The sequence below is a fragment of the Stenella coeruleoalba genome, assembly GCF_951394435.1.
Source record: "Stenella coeruleoalba genome assembly, chromosome: 6".
In the NCBI taxonomy this organism is placed as follows: domain Eukaryota; kingdom Metazoa; phylum Chordata; class Mammalia; order Artiodactyla; family Delphinidae; genus Stenella; species Stenella coeruleoalba.
The window spans coordinates 100,383,209-100,405,822 of record NC_137151.1 but is presented as its reverse complement, the minus strand read 5'-3'; the positions used below and the strand labels follow the sequence as shown (position 1 = coordinate 100,405,822).

Sequence of the window (22,614 nt, the reverse complement as noted above, 5' to 3'; positions counted from 1 at the left end):
ATAGAAAGAGATTTAACTCTGTCAAGGGACAAAAGAAAAGACACTTTGGTAAAAATGAAATTGAGCAGGGACTAGAAAGACCATTTGATCCCACATCAGAGGATGATAAATGAAAGGATGGAGGGATGAAGGCGACTAATACAGGATGAAGGAAACAAGTAAAGACAAATACCACAGAGTTTCTGTTTTTCTTTTCCCTAACCTGTAATTCCAAGATCTCAGATTTCTACTAAGACCAAAGCTCTCTCCACCCCGTATTACTGGCCTCTTCAAAGACCATCTTGTAAATGCTCAGGAGCAAATCTGCTCAATTTTACAATCTGTATTTTTATGTCTGTGGTTTTATTTCTCTTCAGCTATTATAGTCTCTTCTGGTTGACACCAGTGAAAACGTAGGTTCTCGGGTGTCAGGGGGCAGTGTCCCGCTTGGTCGGGATTTATCACCTCTGCCAACTTCACCTTCACCACTTCTAATCCATTCTGCCCTGCCTGTGGCTTCTCCTGCTCTGTGGGCCAAGCACACTGTTCCTCCTAATGCTGCTCTGGGAGGCCCAGGACCAAAACAATGCTTCATGTCCCATTGTCAATTAGGAAATATTCCTTTCATATTTTTTTAATAAATTTATTTATTTTTGGATACGTTGGGTCTTCATTGCTGCCACAGGCTTTCTCTAGTTGCGGTGAGCAGGGGCTACTCTTCCGCTGTGGTGTGCAGGCTTCTCATTGTGGTGGCTTCTCTTGTTGCAGAGCACGGGCTCTAGGCATGCGGGCTTCAGTAGTTGTGGCACGCGGGCTCAGTAGTTGTGGTGCACGGGCTTAGTTGCTCCACGGCATCTGTGATCTTCACGGACCAGGGATCAAACCCGTGTCCCCTAGGCAGGCAGATTCTTAACCGCTGTACCACGAGGGAAGCCCATTCCTTTCATATTTTAATGCTATATAGAACTTAAAATCATCTTCAAATCAACAGCAAGATGTTGAGGGTGAATAATTAATTATATTTAGAGACATTTATTTTCAGAACAAAAATTAATGTTTCAAATTACCCTAATTCTCTTAAACATAATTTTACCACATATGAACAAAACACAGAAAACCATCGTGCTACAATTTTAGATTCTATGATTCCAAAATCAAGTTGTTCCTTCCAAATTTGTACTAAAGTCTGTGATTATCTCTGAAATTCAATTCTCTTGATATGATTTCTTCAAGTTAGAACCTATGAACGCTCATCCATACTACGAAATGCAAGATTAAAAAACACACAAACCTTTTATTCTAAAGTTAACATATAAAAAATTATCAATGTAGCCATAAAATTGAAAAGATTATTTTCCCATAACTTCAAGAAAAAATTTTGACATGCTTTGGAATGTTAAGTGAAAAGAACATGGTCCAAAAATGCAGGTTATAGTCTTTGTTTTGTTACACTGGCTGTGTGACCTTTATCTGTGTGGGCTTTAGTTTCCTTCTCTAGAAAATAAAAAGGTTGGTAAAATGGACTCAAAAGTTCTGTAATTATACTGGCTTTCTGCTCTTATTTCACTTCTTCCCTCTTACCGTGTCCCAGAATATTTACTTTGTACGCATGTTTTATTCTTTCAGCAAGTGTTTATTGAGTGTCCACTCTGTGCCAGGAAAATTACAAGGCATTAGAATATAGAAGTTGAGAAAAATATGGTTCTTGTTCACAAAAGCCTTTCAGTTTAGTGGACAAGATGGACATTCAACAAACAATCAGAAGCATTATACTTGATGATGATCTTGAGAAATAAAAACCTCACCGTGCTCTGCAGATTATAATAGGTGACCTAATTTTGATTGGGGGCAACAAGGAAGCCACAATGAAGAAGTGACATTTAAAGTGAGGAGTAGAAGGAAGCATATCCCAGCCTTCCAGGGGTACAGGGCAAAATGAAGAATAGTCTTGAGAGGGGCAGACATGGACAAGTTCAAGGAACCGAAAGGGAAACAACGAGGCTAAGGCAGAGAGCATAAAGGGGTGCAGGCAAGAGTGACAGGGTCTCCTCTGGACTATCAGGGATGTTGGCTTTTATTATAAGTGCGGGATGTAAGCTTTTTATTATAAGAGCTCACATTATTTACTGTGAGCTTACTAGGTAGGGACATTGACCCTGAAATTAGAATCTGAGCTCCACCACTTACTAGCTGAGTGACCTTGGGCAGTTTCCTCATTTAGAGTTATTGGGAGGATTAGCTCAATCAATGTAAATGAAGTGTTTAAAACAGTGCCCAATGGTGGTAAGCACTTTGCTGTGTATGTTGTTATTATTAGCATCATTCTTCCTGGCTTCAGGACACAGAAGAGCTCAGAGGAAGGAGTACTACACTCCAGGTGCTGAGACCAGGGCTCCAGGTGCATCTCTTCCCATACAGGCTGTTTCCACAGTAAAGTGAGGAAACCTTAAAAGGAACTGAGATAACCCTGAATTGTAATAAAGAAACAAAAAGGTAACTTTAAGTGAACAGAAAGGTGCTCTTGAATCTCTTCTCTGATTTTTGAGATTAAATGGATGTTATGATATTGGGAAAATATTTAAGAATTCTTGCTTTGCATTGCTCATAATATTAGTCCTAGAAGACGAAAATGGCATCCCACCTAAGTTTCCTTCAAAATGTATTGAGTGTATCATCATTTCTGGTTCTCTTTCATCAATGGTGAATCTTTCAGAACCTCTATAATCACCTAACTGTACTGTTTCACATTGCAATTTAGAAACCTCAGCAAATAAATTTCTCATCCACACTGCTGATGTGAGTAACTAAGATCTGTAAATAAACAACAAAGCTTTGGATAAAATTCAACTATTTCAGTGGAAAATGTCCTATGATTTACTTTTTTCTCCACTGTTCTTTGCTTCAATTCCTAATAATTTTACAAGGATCCCTTAGATTTTAATAAGCCCTTCCTTTTCATCAAAAGAAAACACAAACTTAATGTTCTTAAATTTGCCTCATTTTTATAATATTTAATTACCTCTTATTTATCAATTCAAGTACAAGGTACTGAAGACACAAAAAGTATTAAGACATGGGTTATCCCTTTAAAAAGATGGTAGTAAGAGATGGAGGAGCAAACATAATAAAGGAGGAAGAGAGAGAAAGGAAAGTTAAAGGCCTGGAAATGCAGATAAGGTTAGCATATCAGGGCATAAAAGGGAAATCAGAGTAGTAAACCCCAGTTAATTTATAAAGTTAATTATCTTCTTTAAGTTTATTGATAATCTCTCAGGGATCTAGTTTATCACTAGGTTTGATGGGATGGTTTATCACTACATTAATACAGCAGCACTTCATTAAAATTAATATGAGTTTCTAAACTGAAGTCATTCATTCATTCATTTATCCACAATCCATTTTTTTAAATTTTATTGAAGTATAGTTGATTTACAACGTTGTGTTAATTTCTGCTGTATAGCAACGTGACTCAGTTATACATATATCTTCTTTTTCATATTCTTATCCATTATGGTTTATCATAAGATGTTGAATATAGTTCCCTGGGCTATACAGTAGGCACCTTGTTGTTTATCCATCCTATATACAATAGTTTGCATCTGTTAATCCCAAACTCCCAATCCTTCCCTCCCCCACCCCCTCCCCCTTGGCAACCACAAGTCTGTTCTGTATATTTGTGAGTCTGTTTTTGTTTTGTAGATATGTTCATTTCCACAATCCATTTTTGAGCTTCCCCTAAGACTTAGAATTGGGTCTAATTTGATAACAGGCTGCTGTAGCAAGGGTACAAACTGGCTTCTCTAAAACTTCTATACTTTATTTTCCCCTCTAAATATTTACATCAATGAGCTTCTGAAGTGAAGATTCCTCTTCAATCTCTTCTACCTTGCTATCTGCATTTTTCCTATGAGATAAATAAGTTTTTACCTGACTATCTGGATAGATCTTACAAAACCTCAACCACATTAATGGCTGTCCTTCTGGATCCATCATGCCAACATGCTGACACACCTTGTCCAAAAGAAAACAAAATGAGAAAAGTAAGAAACTGGAGAACAAAGAAAGACTGAAAAAATTGGTTAAAAATCAGGCTGCTACTATTTACAACAGCCAAGACATGGAAGCAACCTAAATGTCCATGAACAGATGAATGGATAAAGAAGATGTGGTGTGTGTGTGTGTGTATATATGTGTGTGTGTGTGTGTGTGTGTGTGTGTGTGTGTGTGTGTGTATACATATATGTATATATATATATATGTATACACACACACACAATGGAATACTATCCAGCCATAAAAAAGAATGAAATAATGCCATTTGCAGCAACATGGATGGACCTAGAGATTGTCATACTAAGTGAAGTAAGTCAGACAGAGAAAGACAAGTATCATAGGATATCACTTATACGTGGAATCTAAAAAAATGATACAAATGAAAATATTTACAAAACTGAAATAGACTCACAGGCATAGAAACAAACTTATGGTTACCAAAAGGGAAAGGTTGGGGGGGCATAAATTAGGAGTTTGGGATTAACATATACACACTACTATATATATAATGGATAAACAACAAGGACCTACTGTATAGCACAGGGGACTATATTCAATATCTTGTAATAAACTATAATGGAAAAGAATCTGAAAAAGAATAGATAGCTAGATAGACAGATAGATATAGATAGATATGTATTACTGAATCACTTTGCTGTACACCTGAAACTAACATAACATTGTAAATCAACTATACTTCAATTAAAAAATAGACAGAAAAAATCAGGCTGCTATATTACTTTCAAATTATTTAACATTTAATATTGGGACATCAGTCCTTTTTTAAAGATGTATATAATCTTGGGTTAATACATGAAAACCAGGAAAACACAAGGTGGTATAATTTCTTCATCAAACCACAGAGAAGCTAATACCATAAACTCTTCAGGGAAGGTCAAGAGTAAACATTTCTTTTTTTTTTTAATTTTTATTTTATATTGGAGCATAGTTGATTAACAATGTTGTTAGTTTCAGGTGCAGAGGAAAGTGATTCAGTTATACATATACACGTATCTATTCTTTTTCAAATTCTTTTCCCATTTAGGTTATTACAGAATATTGAGCATTTTGGTGAGTTTTGTTAGACACAAAGTGTGTGATTTTGTTTTCTTTTGTAACACAGACATAATATACAGGCAGATAAGTCCCATGCAATACGACTGCGAACTCTAGTCTTTTTTGGACTAGACAGTCCAAAAGAGTATGGAATCCTCTTAACTCCTTGGGGAAAGTATGTGAAATAAAAGCTTTAGGCAATGTTTTATAATAAATCACACTATCATTTTTCTCTCTCGATAATTCCTCTGTTCTCTTGCTATTACATCTTCGTGCCCTCCTCCTACCTATTACCAGGTGATCAGGTGGTCAGAACTTTATAAAATAATGGCTGAAAAGGGGGAAGAGTTTAAGGACCGCCCCAACTGCTTGAACCTATAAATGCTCATAGATATTTTGAAGTCCCGGAATTTTCCCTACATGTTGGCAGATTAAAGGGAGGGTATGCGCTTTCTTCATGGATCGCAGTGTCAGCCATGAATAAGGGTCTGATCCCCAATCCAGACTTTCCCAACAGCTATTGCTGTAATGTGAGGTTTAGGAAACAAAGTGACAGACAAACTTTCTCTGGGTTTTAGCAGTAGTTTAATTATGCATCTTTTTCTTCTTTATTTAAACTATACAGGTTTTTAAACTTACCCCGATAGCTGCTAAGATTGGGGCTTGATAAATCCACTTGATGTCTCCAGCACTAAGTTCCCAGCATCTGAGACATGAAAAAGAACTTCCATTAAAGAATCAGCAAAGCAAATAAGCAGTGAGAGGTAACATTTTGTTTTACCAAAAATTCCAGACCCAGGTTTTTGATTAAGAAACAAGTAGACAGGGAAAAAAAAAAATCTCCTAAAACACCCAAAGCAGTAAAAAAAAAAAAAAAAAAAAAAAGTGTAACAGTCCTGGTTTCCATACTATTAGCTACTACTTGGGGATAAGTAAAGTATTATAAATAGTGGTTTATTATTTTTATGAAAGAGTCAAAACTATGTTTCTAGAGCCACAAAAAAATTAGTCTTCTAAATGTGGTACCACTGATTCTTTATTTTTGTTATCACTGGAAAGATCCATAACAATTAAACCTTGTTGATAGAGAAAGTCCTCTCACTTTCAGAAGTTACTCCATTGGTTGTAGAACATTGACATTAGTACATTCTTATCCACAGAAATGCAACAGAAAACTGACAATCATGCAAATGATTCTTGTTGATAGGAATGTAGAAGAAAAGTGAATGCAAATGATTTTTGTCCATAGAAAGGAAAATTAGCTGTGTTTGGTGGAATGTAATTGCTCAGTGATCTGTGAATATTGACCAGTTTTTACATTTATTTGTAAAATTATTTCAGTGTACATATTACTAGATATAAACATGTAATTCTTTTATTTCTCCTTTGAACAAGTTACAACATCTTACTGGTTTCCTCATTAATTAGTGAGTTAAAAAAATCTTGATAGGTGCTCATTTTATATTTGCATTAGATCATGATTTTATCTTCTATTTTAAAAAGTTAGTTTTTAACAGTACTTAATAAAAACACTATTTGATTTACTTATTTGTTATATTTATTTTCTGCTTCCTGCTCACTCCAACTAGAATTTAAGTTTACATAGGCAGGGATCATTGTTGTTTTTGTTTTCTGTTACAAGTGCCTAGAACAGTACATAGCATGTAGGAGGTCAATAAACATTTGTTGAATTGAATTGAATTCAAAGTAAGTTAGACCCAACCTCACCCAATCTGGTTTGTGGTAAAGGTCTTACACTAGAATAAATGGAACAGAGTTGAGAAAAACTAGTTCCACTTGAAACTTTAATGTAGCACTTTAAATGGTTTTTTTAAATTAAAGATACATAAATAAAAGCCTTCAGTTTCTTTCTCCTTAGACAAAACCTAGCATTGATTGTGGCAACAGTAAATGAAATTTTATAAAGAAATTTTAATGATATAATTTTTAATTTCTGGATAATAAACTTATTAAGAAAGTTACTTTTAAATTAATGAACAAATTATGGATAATAAAAAGCTATTTCAACTATTCCTTGAAGGTAAAACATTTTCAGTACACATGTAATAACAACATATTTTTTAAATATAATTTTGTACATAGGCAATACATTCTCATTTCAAAAAACAAACTATATAAAAAGATAGACATTGAGACATCTCAGTCCTCCCCATGTTCCTGTATACCTCTGACCTTGCCTTTCTCCTTACAGGTAACATCTTTTATTACTTTATTGTATATGCTTTCAGTATTTCTTTATGCATATACAAACACATACAAATATTATAATCTTATTTTCCCCATCTTACAAAAATGCAATGTACACTCTGTTCTGTAACTTGCCCTTTCCTTTTAATAGTATATTTTTAATTTCTTTCCATATCAGTACCAAGAAGAGCTTAGTAGCCCAGCATTCCATTGGAAAGAGGTACCACAGTTAAATCAAACAGACCCCTAGACCAAAGTGTAATTCTGGTCCAGCCACACTGAAATCTGCAAAGTCAATGGGCTTGAAGACTGAATAAGAATGGAAATCAAACACAGGGACATTTCATACTTGCATACACCTTACTTGTTTACACATTATTGAACATTGCCCATATTATTTGTATGCATCTATTTTCCACATTGTTCAGCCAGACAAGAAAGATAAAAGTGTTAGAGTCGTGCAAAACATCTATCACACTACGCTAAAAAGGCTTCCCACTGTAAGGAAAGTGGTACATATTGTGAGAATATAAATTGAACATTGATTCACTAAATTCTGGATTTCATAAATTTGGATTTCATAAATTTTCTTTTCAGCTTTGACATCTGGTAATATCTTCATAATCTTCCCTCTTTGTTTCAATGACATTTCATCGTGGTGTCTCCTAACACACTGGAATTCAATTACACAATTTCAGCTCTACAAAATACTTTTATCTGGAAGAAGGTCAAACCAGCTACTTCTAAATACAGGAAAAACTTGACTCTGATCATTTTCAATGTCAAAGTTTCAAATTTGCCCTTTGATAAGAGGCAACTGAGGTTTCAGATATTTTAAAGAAAATGCTATTAATCCTTATTTTTCATTAATTGTTCAATGTCCCAGCTCACACCGTGTTTGTTAACATGGCTGAGAAACTACCCTCTGTCCAGATTTTTTTAAAATAAATTTTAACACTCTAGGAAATGCAGGACTAAATGTCGGTAAAAACGTAGTTCTGAATGGTAGAGCATGAAACACAGTAGTCTGTATGCTGAATGGTATGCTGACAGACTAGAAAGTAGGATTTCCTGCAGCCAGGACTGGAAACAGGAAATGCATTGTTCCACCAGAGGGATCCAGGGAATTATATTGATTGAATACTGCATTGTCTCCACAACTCACACTCTGATAAGAGTAGAGGAAGTGAAGTTCCCTGAGAGCCATGCAGATTTCCTAGGAATGATGGAGTGTATCTTTTCTTGGTCCTTTCAATTGCAAGCCCTAAGGTTCCTGCTGGCATCTCTTACCTCCTTTGAATGAGCAGGGAAAAGGTAATAAGGTATCTTGTAAGGTGCTTTTGCTTTTGTAAGTAAAAACAAAATTATTCACTTTTTAAATCATTTGTCCCATCTAAACTACCCAACTATCTTACCCTACCTTAGTCAAATAACACTTTGATAGAATTTTAGAACTGGAAGAGACTTCTTTTGTATATTCTATAGAGTTTAGAGTACCTTCTAAAACTGGGTCTTATCTGCTTATCTCTAAATGTCCAAGATACAGAGAAAATCAGAGTTCTAGCTTTGAAAGGCCAGATCAGAAAAAGATAAATCGCAACTATAAGAGACATGAGCAGGGGCCCCATCTGTCCTTTGGAGGTGCTCCAAGTCTGCTCTCTCCACTTGAACTTTGTGACATGGCACTATACATAGGTCAGATGACGACACTCAAGAAAACCCACAAAAACTTTTTAACTTAGACAAGCTGAATTTCATGAAAAATCAAATCTGGCAATTATAAAATCATGCCATGAATGTGGTAATACAGTTTTATTTTCTATGCAAAATAAATATAAAATGACCCCTTAACCCAATTATCGCACTCAGATCAGGGCACTATAGAATTCAAGATTTTATTCTAAGTAAGGTAGGAATAAATATTTTATGCAAAAGAGTCACATGATCTAACTTATATTTAATATTTTTACATTAATACAGCTGGTTTAGAGCAATATTTAGTATCAGCTGTATTTTTCAAAGTATTACGTACCTAATGGATTTTTTCTCAAAAATGATAAACATGTATTTCTTATTTTTTCAGCAAAAAGACTTATGATTATTAATGACTTAATATCTAGTTTATGATTTTTTTAAAAATGCAAGATAACTAAGAAAACTAATTAATTCAATATAAAATGTACTATGAATATATTTGCTTTCTTTCCTTGCTCAAGGCCTAGAATAGCTGTTGAATGGATGAATGCGTCAAAATTGCTCCAGGCTAGCTGTAGGCTTTGGAGATGTAACCTGGTATCTCTGGGTCTCATTCTATGCATCTCTCAAATGTGGGGATTGGACCAAACAATGCCTTCCGTTCTACCTTCTCTAAAATTCCAAATCTAAGTGATTTGGTTACACATCTCAGGGTAAAATTATTTAGCATTATTTAGCACCTCTTTACTGACTCAACCTCCCTCCCTCCTCTAAGAAATCAAACAGCAATGCTGCAAGTTTTCTTTGAGATTTCCAATATCGCTGTGTAAATGGAACAATAATGATAACAATGTAGATAACGTTAACCCCCAATTGTCAACAAATCCAAATGGCATAAAGAGATAAAGCAAGTAAAAATAAAACCCTGCGGGACCCTACTGGGTACAAGCCCCTCTGTGTCCCCACTTCTTGTTTGTAGAAAAAAGCTTTAGTCTCCAAGGGTTTCCCCAAGTTCCAAAGAGCAGACTCAAACAGTTACTAATTAGTGAAGTGAGAAAATGCAGAAACAAAGGAAAAGCAGTCAAGCAAGAAAAGTAATAGTAGCTTGAAGAGCAGAGTCACAGGACTCCTAGTTCCTCCTGAAGGGATACAGGTAACAATCTGATGCATATCTTGCATTGTTCTGCAGAAACTAAGACCCCTACCCTGTGGAGGATGTTGACTACATGCTGACCACAAGCATGTAGACCCTGGACTGATTGGAACCAGAAAACTGATGATTAAGATTCCTAAAACATCACCTGGTTACTTCACCACCAACCAGTCAGAAGAATGTCCATGAGCTAACCATGCACCTATGACTCTCACTCCTAATGTTGCCTTTAAAAACCCTTGCTCCAAAGCAACAGGGAGTTAAGGTCTTTTGAGCATTAGTTGCCCATTCTCCTTGCTTTGCGTCCTGCAAATAAAAGCTGTACTTTTCCTCACTACAATCCAGTGTCAGTAGATTCGCTTTGCTGCTCATCGGGTGAGTGAACCCAAAGTTCAGCTCAGTAAAAATAATGCAAAGCTGCAACCTAAGTGTCCACCGACAGATGAATGGATAAAGGAGATGTGGCACATATATACAATGGAATATTACTCAGCCATAAAAAGAAACGAAATTGAGTTATTTGTAGTGAGGTGGATGGACCTAGAGACTATCATACAGAGTGAAGTAAGTCAGAAAGAGAAAAACAAATACCATATGCTAACACATATATATGGAATCTTAAAAAAAAATGGTATGAAGAACCTAGAGGCAGGACAGGAATAAAGACTCAGACATAGTGAATGAACTTGAGGACACGGGGAGGGGGAAGGGTAAGCTGGGATGAAGTGAGAGAGTGGCATGGACTTATATATACTACCAAATGTAAAATAGCTAGCTAGTGGGAAGCAGCCACATAGCACAGGGAGATCAGCTCGGTGCTTTGTGACCACCTAGAGGGGTAAGATAGGGATGGTGGGAGGGAGGGAGACGCAAGAGGGAAGAGATATGGGGATATATGCATATGTACAGCTGATTCACTTTGTTATAAAGCAGAAACTAACACACCATTGTAAAGCAATTATACTCCAATAAAGATGTTAAAAAAAAAAGAGCAAAGCCAGTTAAGTTCTAGAACTGAGGGAAAGCTGATGAATGGGGAGTTCTGGAGCAAGGCTGCACCTAAAGATAATGATCTGTAGACTTCAGATTTGTGGAACAGTGGTAGTTCTTTGTAGAATTCAGGTGCTCACATAATGTGGCATTTTTTTCACTGCACAACTGACAAAATGCTTCTGAAGGAAATACTCAGTGACTCAAAACAAAGGTATGGGCTCAATGAAAAAAAGAAGCAAACAAAAAGGAGTTGCTGTCAGGAAATGTACACGATCTGTGGATATTAAACTGTATTCTGTTAACAGGGAAGAATGCTCAGCATTACTACATCTATAAGTTAAAAGTGTCTCTCTTAAATCGCCTTTTCATGTATCATAAGTGTATTAGTCTGCTCGGGCTGCCATAACGATGTAGTATAGACTGAGGGCTTAAACAGCAGACATTTATTTTCTCACAGTTGGAGGCTAAAGTCTGAGGTCAAAATGCAAGGCACTGTCATCTTGCTGTGTACTCATAAAACCTTTACTTCATGTGCAGACACAGAGAGAAGGAGCTCCCTCACGTCTCTTCTCATGAAGACACTAATCCTATCATATCAGGGCCATACCCTTAGGATTTCATTTAACCTTAATTACCTCCTTAAGGGCCGTATCTCCAAATACAGTCACACTGGGGATTAGGGCTTCCCACATATGAATTTTGGGGAGACACAATTCATTCCAAGCAATAAGTTTGACCATGAAAGCAAAGAGCAGGCACTGAATGCTTCTCCATGTTCTCCTTTTCTTTGTTTGACTCACCATTACTAAAAACAGAAATAATATGAAAAAATGAATGTTTCAGTCTCCATTCATCATGTAGCATCCAAAGAGAAACAGACAACTGGGGGGCTAGTGATTCCCTAGGATGGATTCCACTTCTAATGTGCATTTGTTTTATCATTTAAGAATATTTAATTACGCTATAGAAGACAAGAGAACAAATGGGGTGGATTAAACCTACAGTTTGCATTAAATGTAGAGCACATGCATGTTAAGCACAGGTACTAAATATCTGGGGCAACTGAGCACTAAATATTCACGATGCGCTAAATATATAAGAGGCACAAAGTATCCCCAAATATGCAGGAAGTACTTGATAGTCTTGATGTCTTAATTCAGCCACTGATTGGTGGAACCCATGGCCACATATCCTTTGCCCAAAGAATGCAAAAAAAACCCAGAGCTGCTCAGCAGGCTAAGTGGCAAGCTAGAGCCATGGCCAGGTGAACTCGCCCTTATATCTCTCTGAGACAGCAAGTGTGTGTCTCCGGCCCAAGGCACCTTCTGTCTGTGGGTCCCCTTGTTGCAACCACATTTCTGGTCCTCATAACCACACCATCAGTGGGGAAGGCTGATGTGGCAGAGAGAGTGAGAGAGAGACCGAGAGGAGATGTGAGCACTGCCTATCCCAGGACTCAGGTAGTGCAGTCCTTTCACCTGTGTGCATGGTATCCTAAGTGTGTTAACTTACCCATCTCTTTCCCTTTGCTTCTCACTGTATGTTTCAAATTGATTTCATAAACCATGGAGTTTATGACCATCCTAATCGGGTCTGTGAGTCTTTCTGTCCCATGACTCTGGGATGGATAGCTTGCTGGTAATGTATCAGAGGCTACAAGGTAATTTCCCACATAACGTCCCTAAAGGGCAATGTCATCAAGAACAGCAGCAAGTCTTGAGAAAATCCCAGGCTCTTGCTTTACCTCTTCTTGTTTCCACTCACCTTGCATCAGCCAGAGTTGCTCGTGCCACAGCCCAGGCTGTAACAAATGCCGCTGGGAACCCTGCAATCAGAAAAGGATTCAGACAATCAGAAAAGGATTCAGAGACCATATTTCATTTGAGATTAAGGGATTTTTTCTTATATTCATCACATAAAAATATACTATTAAAAGGTGAGAGAGAAACACAGGCATGAAAAATGTTGCTATGTGAATATGAAAAGTCCACTTAATTTTCATCTTGTCCGTTTGAGAAGGTAGTGGTACACTGATGTTATTCGTTCTCAAAAGTCTGAAGATGAAGACTGGCTCTATTTTCCTTTGAAGGGTGTAAGGTTAAGCCATGTATGGAGGGGACTGAAGCTCCCGGGGTCAAAGGCAGGCGGTGGTCGGTGCATCCAACTTTGCCTCTTGAAATGCCGAAAGCCACATGCTTTCCAAGAGGAGTGAAGCAACAAGAGGGACTCATGAGAAGTGGCAGGAGGGCTGTTGTTCTAAAATACTCAAATTTTCTCATTCTAAAAGTTGAAGGCATAGAGAGGCTATACTGCAAGTTACAAAATTAGGAAGTTTTGATCAGTTTAGCCCTTCTTTTTTTGTTCGTATCGGCTCCAGACAGAAGCATTTGCAGGCACTGAAAGCTTAGCAAAGGGTGGTGCTATATTAGTTTGATGATTTGAGCATGACATATTTGTCCTTCATAAACAATAAACACCTATGAGCTTGCAACATCAACTCTATTATACTGACTTTCCATGAGTCCTTTGCCCCCAGTAAAGGTTGACTGCTCAGTTCACGCTATACCCGGACTCTGACATCACAAAAAATCACAAACCATAACTTTTATGCAGCACTGCAATAGAAGATCAAAGGATTTAATGGATAACTCTTCATTATGTGGCCTTTTAGAAAGAAGTTTTAAAAAAAGGAAGAGAAACCATAGGAAGCACTTTACAAAGAGAGAAAAAAAATTGAACTCAGAACATTTTTTTAACACAATATTCTTTACCTTTTAAAAAACACATTTTTAAATTTTCAGATATATTTTCTAAGCAAAAATGTAAACATAAAAATAGATTCAGATGAAAAAAAAATTAAAATAAGGTGATATCCCACAAAAGGGAATTTCTTTGTTCTCCTTAGTGATCTAATTGAATTTAACCTCAGCCTGCCTGTGTGGCTATTTAATTTTATGACTCTATATTCCAATTTTATTTATTGTTTTTATATAACTCCTTTTTAAAAAATTCTGCTCGAATTCTATGTTCTAGGAAATTTTTGTCAAAAGAGATCTACCCAATTCTGTTTAATTCTTAGGTTCAGCTTGCTATTCTATCTATCTATCTAGTCCACCTATCCATCCATCTGTATAAACATATATCCACTAAGCACTTATTAAATGCCTTTTCATTTGTTAAGAACTGTTATAGTCTCAGAAGATTAAAAAAAAGAACAGAATAAACAATATCTCCATTTTCCTGAAACTTATATCCTGGTATGGGAGGCAAAATTAATAACACAACTTCAGTTATCAATTAGCGCTATGAAGAAAAAACAAGAATGATAACTATGTAATGGAGAGAGCATGGCTCCTTCTGACAGAATGGTTCAAAAAGGTCTGACATGGATCCCTTTGCTGTTCTACTGCCTTGGTTATCTTTAAAAAATGTCTGCCTTTGATCAAAATGTTCACATTTTCTCATTTGCAGGTCTTCATCTTCTGCTTCCTTTACAATCTCCTGATCAGGCAATTTCCTGAATGATGTTCTATATATAGAACATTGATTAATGGTGCTGGATTTGGAATTGTGTCTTAAATGATAATTATAGCAAATACTTTATATCAGACACCATGTCTTAATGAAATTGCTTTTCTCATCCTCTTGGAAGACCCTCATTCACAAGATGAGCACAGAGACAACCATAGAGGAATAAAGAATAGAAACCACCTTGAGGCTTTCTAAGAATTTTTGGTCACCAATCTTAGTATCACATTATTATGTAATTAAGAACATATAAACAAAGGGAAAAATCTTTGAAATCTAGACGTTATTTTCAATTTAAGTGTTACTTTAAGTAAATTTAATGTAAATTGGAATGTTATTCTATATTTGCATTTATCTTAAGAGCTGAGTTATTTTCATAAAATACATCAGTATAAATAAGTGATTCTGAGAGGGAGGCAATCTCTGGTCTCAGAATAAGTAGACTCGAGCTTTGGTGTGGCTTCATTACTATTCTCCCTTAAAATGAAGGTTTGGACTAATAGTAGTCAAAAAAACTTTAGCAATTCAACACTTTCTTCAAATAAAAACTTATTCTGCAGCCCACTGCATAAGCCAGAGATGCCTTGAAGCCAAAGTGGGGTAAAAGGGTCTTGCCATATTGGCCCATGTAATTTTATCTTGTTTTGGACACTTCAGAGTCTTCATAGAACCCAACCTCAGCCTTACCATCCTCCTGAAATGCTACTGTGGCATTGCAAAGTCATAGCTTGATCATAAAGTGTAGAGTTAACCCTAAAAATTAGAAACCCATCATGACATGGGGATTCCCAGATTTGCTACAGACATACAATGTCTTACCAGAAACCTTGATTCCCCTGGGAATCCAGTCTATGTTGACTGGTCAGACATGAAGCTCCAAGCTATGTATTCAGTTCCCTCTCTACTCACTGCAGGATGCTAGAATTTAGTATCTATCACTTGCTGATTCATTCTTTGAGGAACCTAGAAATTCGTCTATATAATTTTGATAGAATTGTTCTCAAGTCTCATAGGACTCTAAGGCCAATACTGAATGAGTCTTTCCTCTCTGTAAGGAAAACTGCAGAGCCTTTAAAGTTTTCCATTGTTACAAAGGTGAGTGTCTATTTATGAAACTTCAGAAGAGTTACCCTCCCCTGAGATGGAATTACTACAGTAAACAAAAGAAATCTTTAAAAAATATATCTAATTCATAGTCTAAAATCTGCTCTAGAAGAAGAGTAAGGCATTATGAAAAAGGACCAATCTAAAACAGAAGAGCTACAATAGAAAAGAAAATGTTTACTGAATTAAATATTGCCAGTGGGCAGAAACTGTAGAAGATCAATTGGTGGAGAGGAGGTGGAATCTTGAAACCGGGTGAACCCACAGAGATAAATCTACATAATGGTTACAAATATAAATTTGACTATAATTTATTTTCTTTTAAACAGATAATAACCTGTAGAATTTTTTAATGATAAGTAGTAAAACCCAAAATTACATCTTGAAGGTCTGGAAAAAGTAATAAGCAGGGAGAACCAAATTCCTTATCTTTCATAAAGTAGGGCCAAAATATAGATCTCTTATTGACTCTAATGGTTAAATATAATTTTAACTTTAAGATAACTTTAAGGTAGAATTAATAGTGGCATTAAAAATCATAGGGCAAGGGAGAAACAGTTTTTCTAGATTTTTAAATTCAGCTTAAAGCAAACAACAAAGATTTTTAATTGTATAAAGGTGTCACATTGACTATCATAAATAATTTTATGAAGAACAGATTTTATAAATTAAATATTTTGAATATAATACATATGATGAGAATAGGCCTACAAAAAATAAAATAACCTAAAGGGTCAGACTCCATGCTTCTTGTGTGCTGGGACTTTAACATATACCTTGTATTTCAATTATATATGCTGCCAAATGGATGATCAAAAAACGTTTGCTGGATTGAAATAATTTTATACAGAGATAATAAAACCGGAAGTGTTTTCTGATTATTTTTCTCCTGATTATTTTAAGATAATACAAAATATGAAAATATTCTACAAGAAAGCTTGGCAACAGGGACGTGACTACGTGGTATAACCAGGATAGGTGTTTTTATATGATAATACATACATTCTGGCATCTCACCTGACAGGTGAAAATTAAGAATGGCTGCTAATACAGAGGTAAATTACCACATTCAATAAGGATAAAGAAGCAAGAATGACACTTTTTTTCCTATTATGTTGTATATTATATCCCCAGTACTTATTTACCTTATAACTGGAAGTTTGTTACCTTTTGACTGACCTTTTAAATATAGAATTAAATATATTTTTTAAATATGTAGTTGGAACCAAGAATAAAGTGCCTTATTCATGAGAAAATTGAGCAGGGATAGGAAAAATTAAGAAAATGGTTAGTTGAAAGAAAAGAAGCATAGTCATCATTAGAATTTGCCTTTACTCCTCTATACATCTTGTTTTGTGATAAAGATATACAAAAAGGTCATTTTAAATATCTGCCTTCAATTTACTAAGGCAGACATGGCATATGTTCCTCTTTAGATGGTAATTTCCTTCCTTCCTTCCTTTCCTTCCTTACTTAATAATAAGTTCCTGCCAACTTATTATTAAGAACCAGCAAAATCAATGTAAATAATGCAACTCCACATATCATTACAAAGTGAGTAATAAAGTGCTGAGTATTTACCTAGCTGAAGAGAGCTTAAAGTTATAATAATTGGGTCCAAATGAACAACAAAGGAATCCAAGCAAATTCACTTCTCTAGTGAAGCCAATAAATCACTGGAAGAAAGTCTGAAACTGGGTTCACTATGGATTAGTCTAGCAAAGGATCCTCCAAAGCAGCTATAATGTTTTGATATTTATTTTTCTTATAGAAAGTTGGAAAAATGAGTTTGAAATAAAAATGATATTCTAAAATCATACTCTCAGTGTTGAGATAAGAGAAAAGAGTCTATTAATCAAATAGACTTGGATATTTACTTCAGTAGCAGAGAGAAATTCTTAAAAGAATATTACTATTTTGGGGGGCTGCCCTGGTGTCCGCCTGCCGATGCGGGGGCCGCGGGTTCGTGCCCCGGTCCGGGAAGATCCCACATGCTGCGGAGCGGCTGGGCCCGTGAGCCATGGCCGCTGAGCCTGCGCATCCAGAGCCTGTGCTCCGCAACAGGAGAAGCCACAACAGTGAGAGGCCCGTGTACCGCAAAAAAAAAAAAAAAAAAGAATATTACTATTTTTTAATTATATATGCCCTAGCCTAGAGCATTTATTTTTTTGGAGTTGCAAAGAGAGAAGCCAGAAGACAGACCAACTATAGCACCATAACTCTGTAAATATTACTTGTTACTGTTTTAATTGTGGTTAATTACATAATATTGCATGTAAGATGCTTTTTGTAACGTGATCTTCCATGTAGATACTACTTGCTTTCATGCATGTTCTTAAACCATTTGGTGAAATGAAGATTTCAAGTTGTGATGCTTCTCTACTGTAATTGTCACTCTTATGACAAAATTTTGTGGACAAATAATTAAAGTTGTAAAGGAAGGTGAGAACCTCATACTTGCATAGAAGCTCACTGGAACCCTCACTGTTTTTTTAATTCTCATTTTCAAAGACAGATTTGAAAACTAGTTTCCTGGGTTTCAGTGAGGCAAACTCCTGATTTTACAGAGCGACAGACTGAGTGATACAGCCCAAATAAGAGCTGACAGGGGAATTTGCTATCAAATCAATATGTAAATAAAGAAAAACAAGTTTATTACCAGTGTGACCAATGTCATAGAAAACCAAAAAATAAAATGGAACTCAGACAAATTCATTGTTGAATTTTCTATCAACATCTTTACTAACTTCTAGTAATTATGTGGGTACACAGATATAATTTTGCCTTGAACGCAAACTACCAAAAACTGTTGAAAAAATTTCCAAAGTACCCTAAACAAATAAAGTGTATCTTTTTTTATTTTAGTAACTGTTAGTCAAAGATAAGGGAGAGCCTAAAAACAAACCGCTTTCATAAATTTTTATTCACAACAATTATTATTTCATAATAAATATCGCTTGACAGTAAATTGACCCTTTGTCTTCTTAAAGGTTATTAACTAACAGGAAATTCAATATCCTTTACTTCATGTTTTCAAATGTTAAGACAATATTAAGACAAAACAGGCCAAAAAATTCTTATTTTGATGTGAAAAAAACCTTCAAATTTAATCTTGAGCCACTTAGTTGATTTTTTTCCCTGTGCTGAGCACGTCATAATTTGGATATTAAAATAGCAATTGTTAATATTGACACTTCATAATTTTAACCACGTATGAGTTTTAATTTTTCTTAAATTATAACAAACAAACAACATCCTTTCTCCACATCACATTAAGTTAGTGCCTAATTCAGTAATCCCTCTAGTACTGACAAGGCATTTTTGGAATGTGAGCTGAATATCCTTTTTTTAAAATTATTTATGCCGCAAGTAATTTGAATTATTTCCTTCCAAAAGACATCCACGTAATTAGTTTGTAATTTGCATTGTTAAATGCAGTCAAGATGGTCCTATAAATTCCTTTCTGGCATTCTCATCATATGACCTAGAATTACAAATCAAAGGTGCATCATTATAGCTTAGAAATTCAAAAATCAAAATTTTTAGGATGAAATTATTGTTAAATCAAGATATTGACATAAGATACGATGAGCACAGCAGTTCTAAATGTGCATGGCTAACAAGGTATTTCCCCCAAAGAATCCTCTCAAGAATCTGGCCTAAGAACACTAACCCTAAGTTAAAAGTGAAAAGTTTGTTACCACTAGGAGGATTATAGACTTGATCTTAATACATTTCCTGAATAATTAAAGAGAAAGAAAGGATAAAGATAGAATAGGGAGGGATTCTTTCGGGAAAATGACAGAAAGAATGCTAATGACAGGCAAGACAGAAAGCCCTACAACCCATAATCCAGTTGAAAAGGAAAGGAGACAGAAATGCCTTACCCCAGCCTATCAAGGTGAAGCCCCACAGGTACTTGGTGTCCGAAAAGAACGCCACAAAGATTAAACTATGCAGATAGAGGCCTTCCACCAAGATCCAATAGTAGTTTGTAGCCAAGAAGTAAATAAACATCACAACAGCAATCTTGCACCCAATCTGTTACAAATAAACCAACATTGCACCATATTAGAATTCCTAATCGTACCGGTTCCAACATTAGACCACTAAAAAGCAGTTCCTCCATTTATTTTTTTATAATCTAATATCTCTTATACCTGGGAAGGCCAAGACTTTTGAAAGAGACCAGAACAAAGTTATTTTAACATAGCATTTCTAAGACTGCTGGCTTGATTCTATTTTTAAAATAAGATTTTTATTCCTTTAGGAGTTATAAGAAATCACTTTTCCTTAAGTTTTCTTGTTTATAAAAATACCTGATCATCAGAGAAAATTAGGAAAGTAAAGAAAAGCATAAAGAGGAAAACTTAACCATCATTCTACCATGAATTTATTTTATTCTGGTCTTTTTTATGCCCCAAAAGTTAATGGCTTAAAATGATAAACATTTAATATGTCTTATGAATCGATTGATTGGCTAGATGATTCTGCTGATTTGGGCAAAGCTCAGCTAATCTTGGCTAGGCTCACTCATAGAGGTCTACCCGCAACTGACACACCATCACACCTACTTCATTCTAGTTCATTTAAAAAGTCACAAAGCCAATCCAGAATTAGAATCAGCAGAGACAACAACGATCTACAGGGCAAAGGGCAAAGATACCAACAGCATTAATTCACACCATCAATACAATCAATCTATTCTACCTAATTTCCAGATATATTGCTTCAATGGTGATAATGCTTCTCATTAACTGAATTATTGGGTGATTCTACTTACTAAATAACAACAGGACATTTAAGAGCAGAATCAAGTACCATGGAATCTTATTTGGGAACAAGTCTTTGAGGCTACAATAAAGGAACTAAATGCCCTGGGTTTTTAAATCCCAAGCTCCTGGTCTTGCAGGTGGGCTTTTTACTTTTGAAAGTGGTGAGCCATGCAAGGGCTCATGGTGAAAACACTTACATATTGTGATTTGTCCACAGAAGGCACTTCTATGGAACTCTGTAGGTCATCTTGCATTATCAGGGACTGCAGCTCCTTTACTCCTATGTGAGCATGGACCACTCTGTCCTTGACAAAGATGCTCGCAGCTCTCAGCATGAAAGACACAAATAAATGCATGTGGATATAGTTCCTAGTACAATGCAATCGTCTATGGAGAGAAAATATTCAGTATTTAGATTTGAATAAAATTAGAAATGGAGAAAGAAAATACATAAATGAGCTCAAACTCCTCCCAAAAAGAAGAAATAAACCTGAACAAAGACAGAAACAATTGGGGTCAAAAACTAAAATGTAGCTTTTTGAGACTTAATTACAAATTTATCCTGATCAGCTACCATGGTTATCCAGATTATGCAGTGTTAAATATTATGCTACATTATACTATAGCATTACATTATACTATATATTAAGGTCATAAATAATCGATGGAGAACCACCTTGAACAGGGATAAGCCTTATTAAAACTGGAATGTTCACATTTTCAATATATTCTCTATATGAAAAAGTAAGATATTTTGATAGAATTACACAGTTTTATTTCCTAGGAATGTTAGAGAGAAAACAAGCTTCCTTTAATATAAAAAGCTTTGGAATTATAAAAGGATCTTAGACACAAGTTAAGTCAGTAACATACACAGGAGTAGATATAGCAGCATCAACTAGTACAGAAAGGTAACTCCAAAAAAAAAAGATTTCTTTTAAGTTTGATTAAAACAAAATCAAAAACACCAGGAAAAGGGATGTATAATCTGGTCAAAAGGCCCAGCTCTACCATTGCTTGACTATGAAAAAAGCTGAGCTTTCGTGTACAATGAACACACTGATACTACGTCTCTTCCTGAAAAGACAAAGTACTCAAGTATAAGGAAGTAAGAAATGTTTTAATCCAGAAGAAAAAGAAGAAATGTTTTAATCCAGTAATATATTTTTATATTTCATAATATAGAAAGAATCTACTGTTAAATACTCTGATAAACTATTATGTAAACTGAGGAATTATTACTTAGTCATTTGTATCCTCCTGAAATTTCATGTAACTCTTATTCTCATAAATATCTATCTATTATTTTGAACAACCACAGCTAACTTTGATGTAATGGAATGAACTCTGGATCCGAGTCAGAAGATGAAGGTTCTGTTTCCAGCTGGACCACCTATGACCTTGTGAGTTTGAACACTGAGCTTCAGTTTCTTGTCTCTCAAATGAGATCATCCCTGCCAAGCCAACTTCACGAGGTTATTTTGAGGAACCCCTCTACAACCCCAGAAATGTGATCGTGTTACCCTTCTAGTTAAAAACTTCATTGGCTCCCTGTACACTACCTTATAAGACAAAATTCAAAGCCCTTGACAAGAGCCTGTAAAACCTAATGCTACAAAATCTAGTTTCTCCCTGGCCATTCCCATATGGCCACTCCTCCCTACGCATCAAATGCTGCATTCACATGGGACCCTTCTATATTCCCTGTGTATACTCTGCTCCTTTGTGCCTCTGACCTTTGTACATTCTGTTCCCATCATTTGGAATGTGCCAAATTCCTTCTCATCATTCAGTATCAGCTCACACACCAGTTGTTCTGGGAAATCTCTCTCCCTTATCTTGTTAGTTTTAGACTAGTTCCTTAGTATTCCCAAAGCCCTTTATGAAACCTGCATTACAGTACTAATAGTATTTTAATTGATAATCATCTAATGTGTCAGTGTCTCTCAATGGTGTATATACTACTTTTCTGGTCTTCAACATATCTTAACTTGGCCTCCATCAATACCAAAAAGGGACTATCACATGATAGAGAAAAACGCTTGTTGAACCAATGGACTAGTAAATCAA

At 35.6% G+C, this 22,614-nt stretch overlaps 1 protein-coding gene across 1 annotated transcript in view; it reads right to left on the bottom strand.

Moving 5' to 3' along the window:
* PTH2R (parathyroid hormone 2 receptor) overlaps window positions 1-22,614 on the bottom strand; it is a gene marked incomplete at its 5' end in the record, with an annotated part of 105,698 nt that overhangs the window by 23,667 nt on the left and 59,417 nt on the right. Inside the window, 4 exons of the mRNA XM_079924364.1 lie at window positions 5,728-5,794; window positions 12,902-12,962; window positions 19,657-19,810; window positions 20,742-20,931. Coding sequence (XP_079780490.1) covers window positions 5,728-5,794; window positions 12,902-12,962; window positions 19,657-19,810; window positions 20,742-20,931 — 472 coding nt within the window. The remainder of the gene's footprint in view (window positions 1-5,727; window positions 5,795-12,901; window positions 12,963-19,656; window positions 19,811-20,741; window positions 20,932-22,614) is intronic.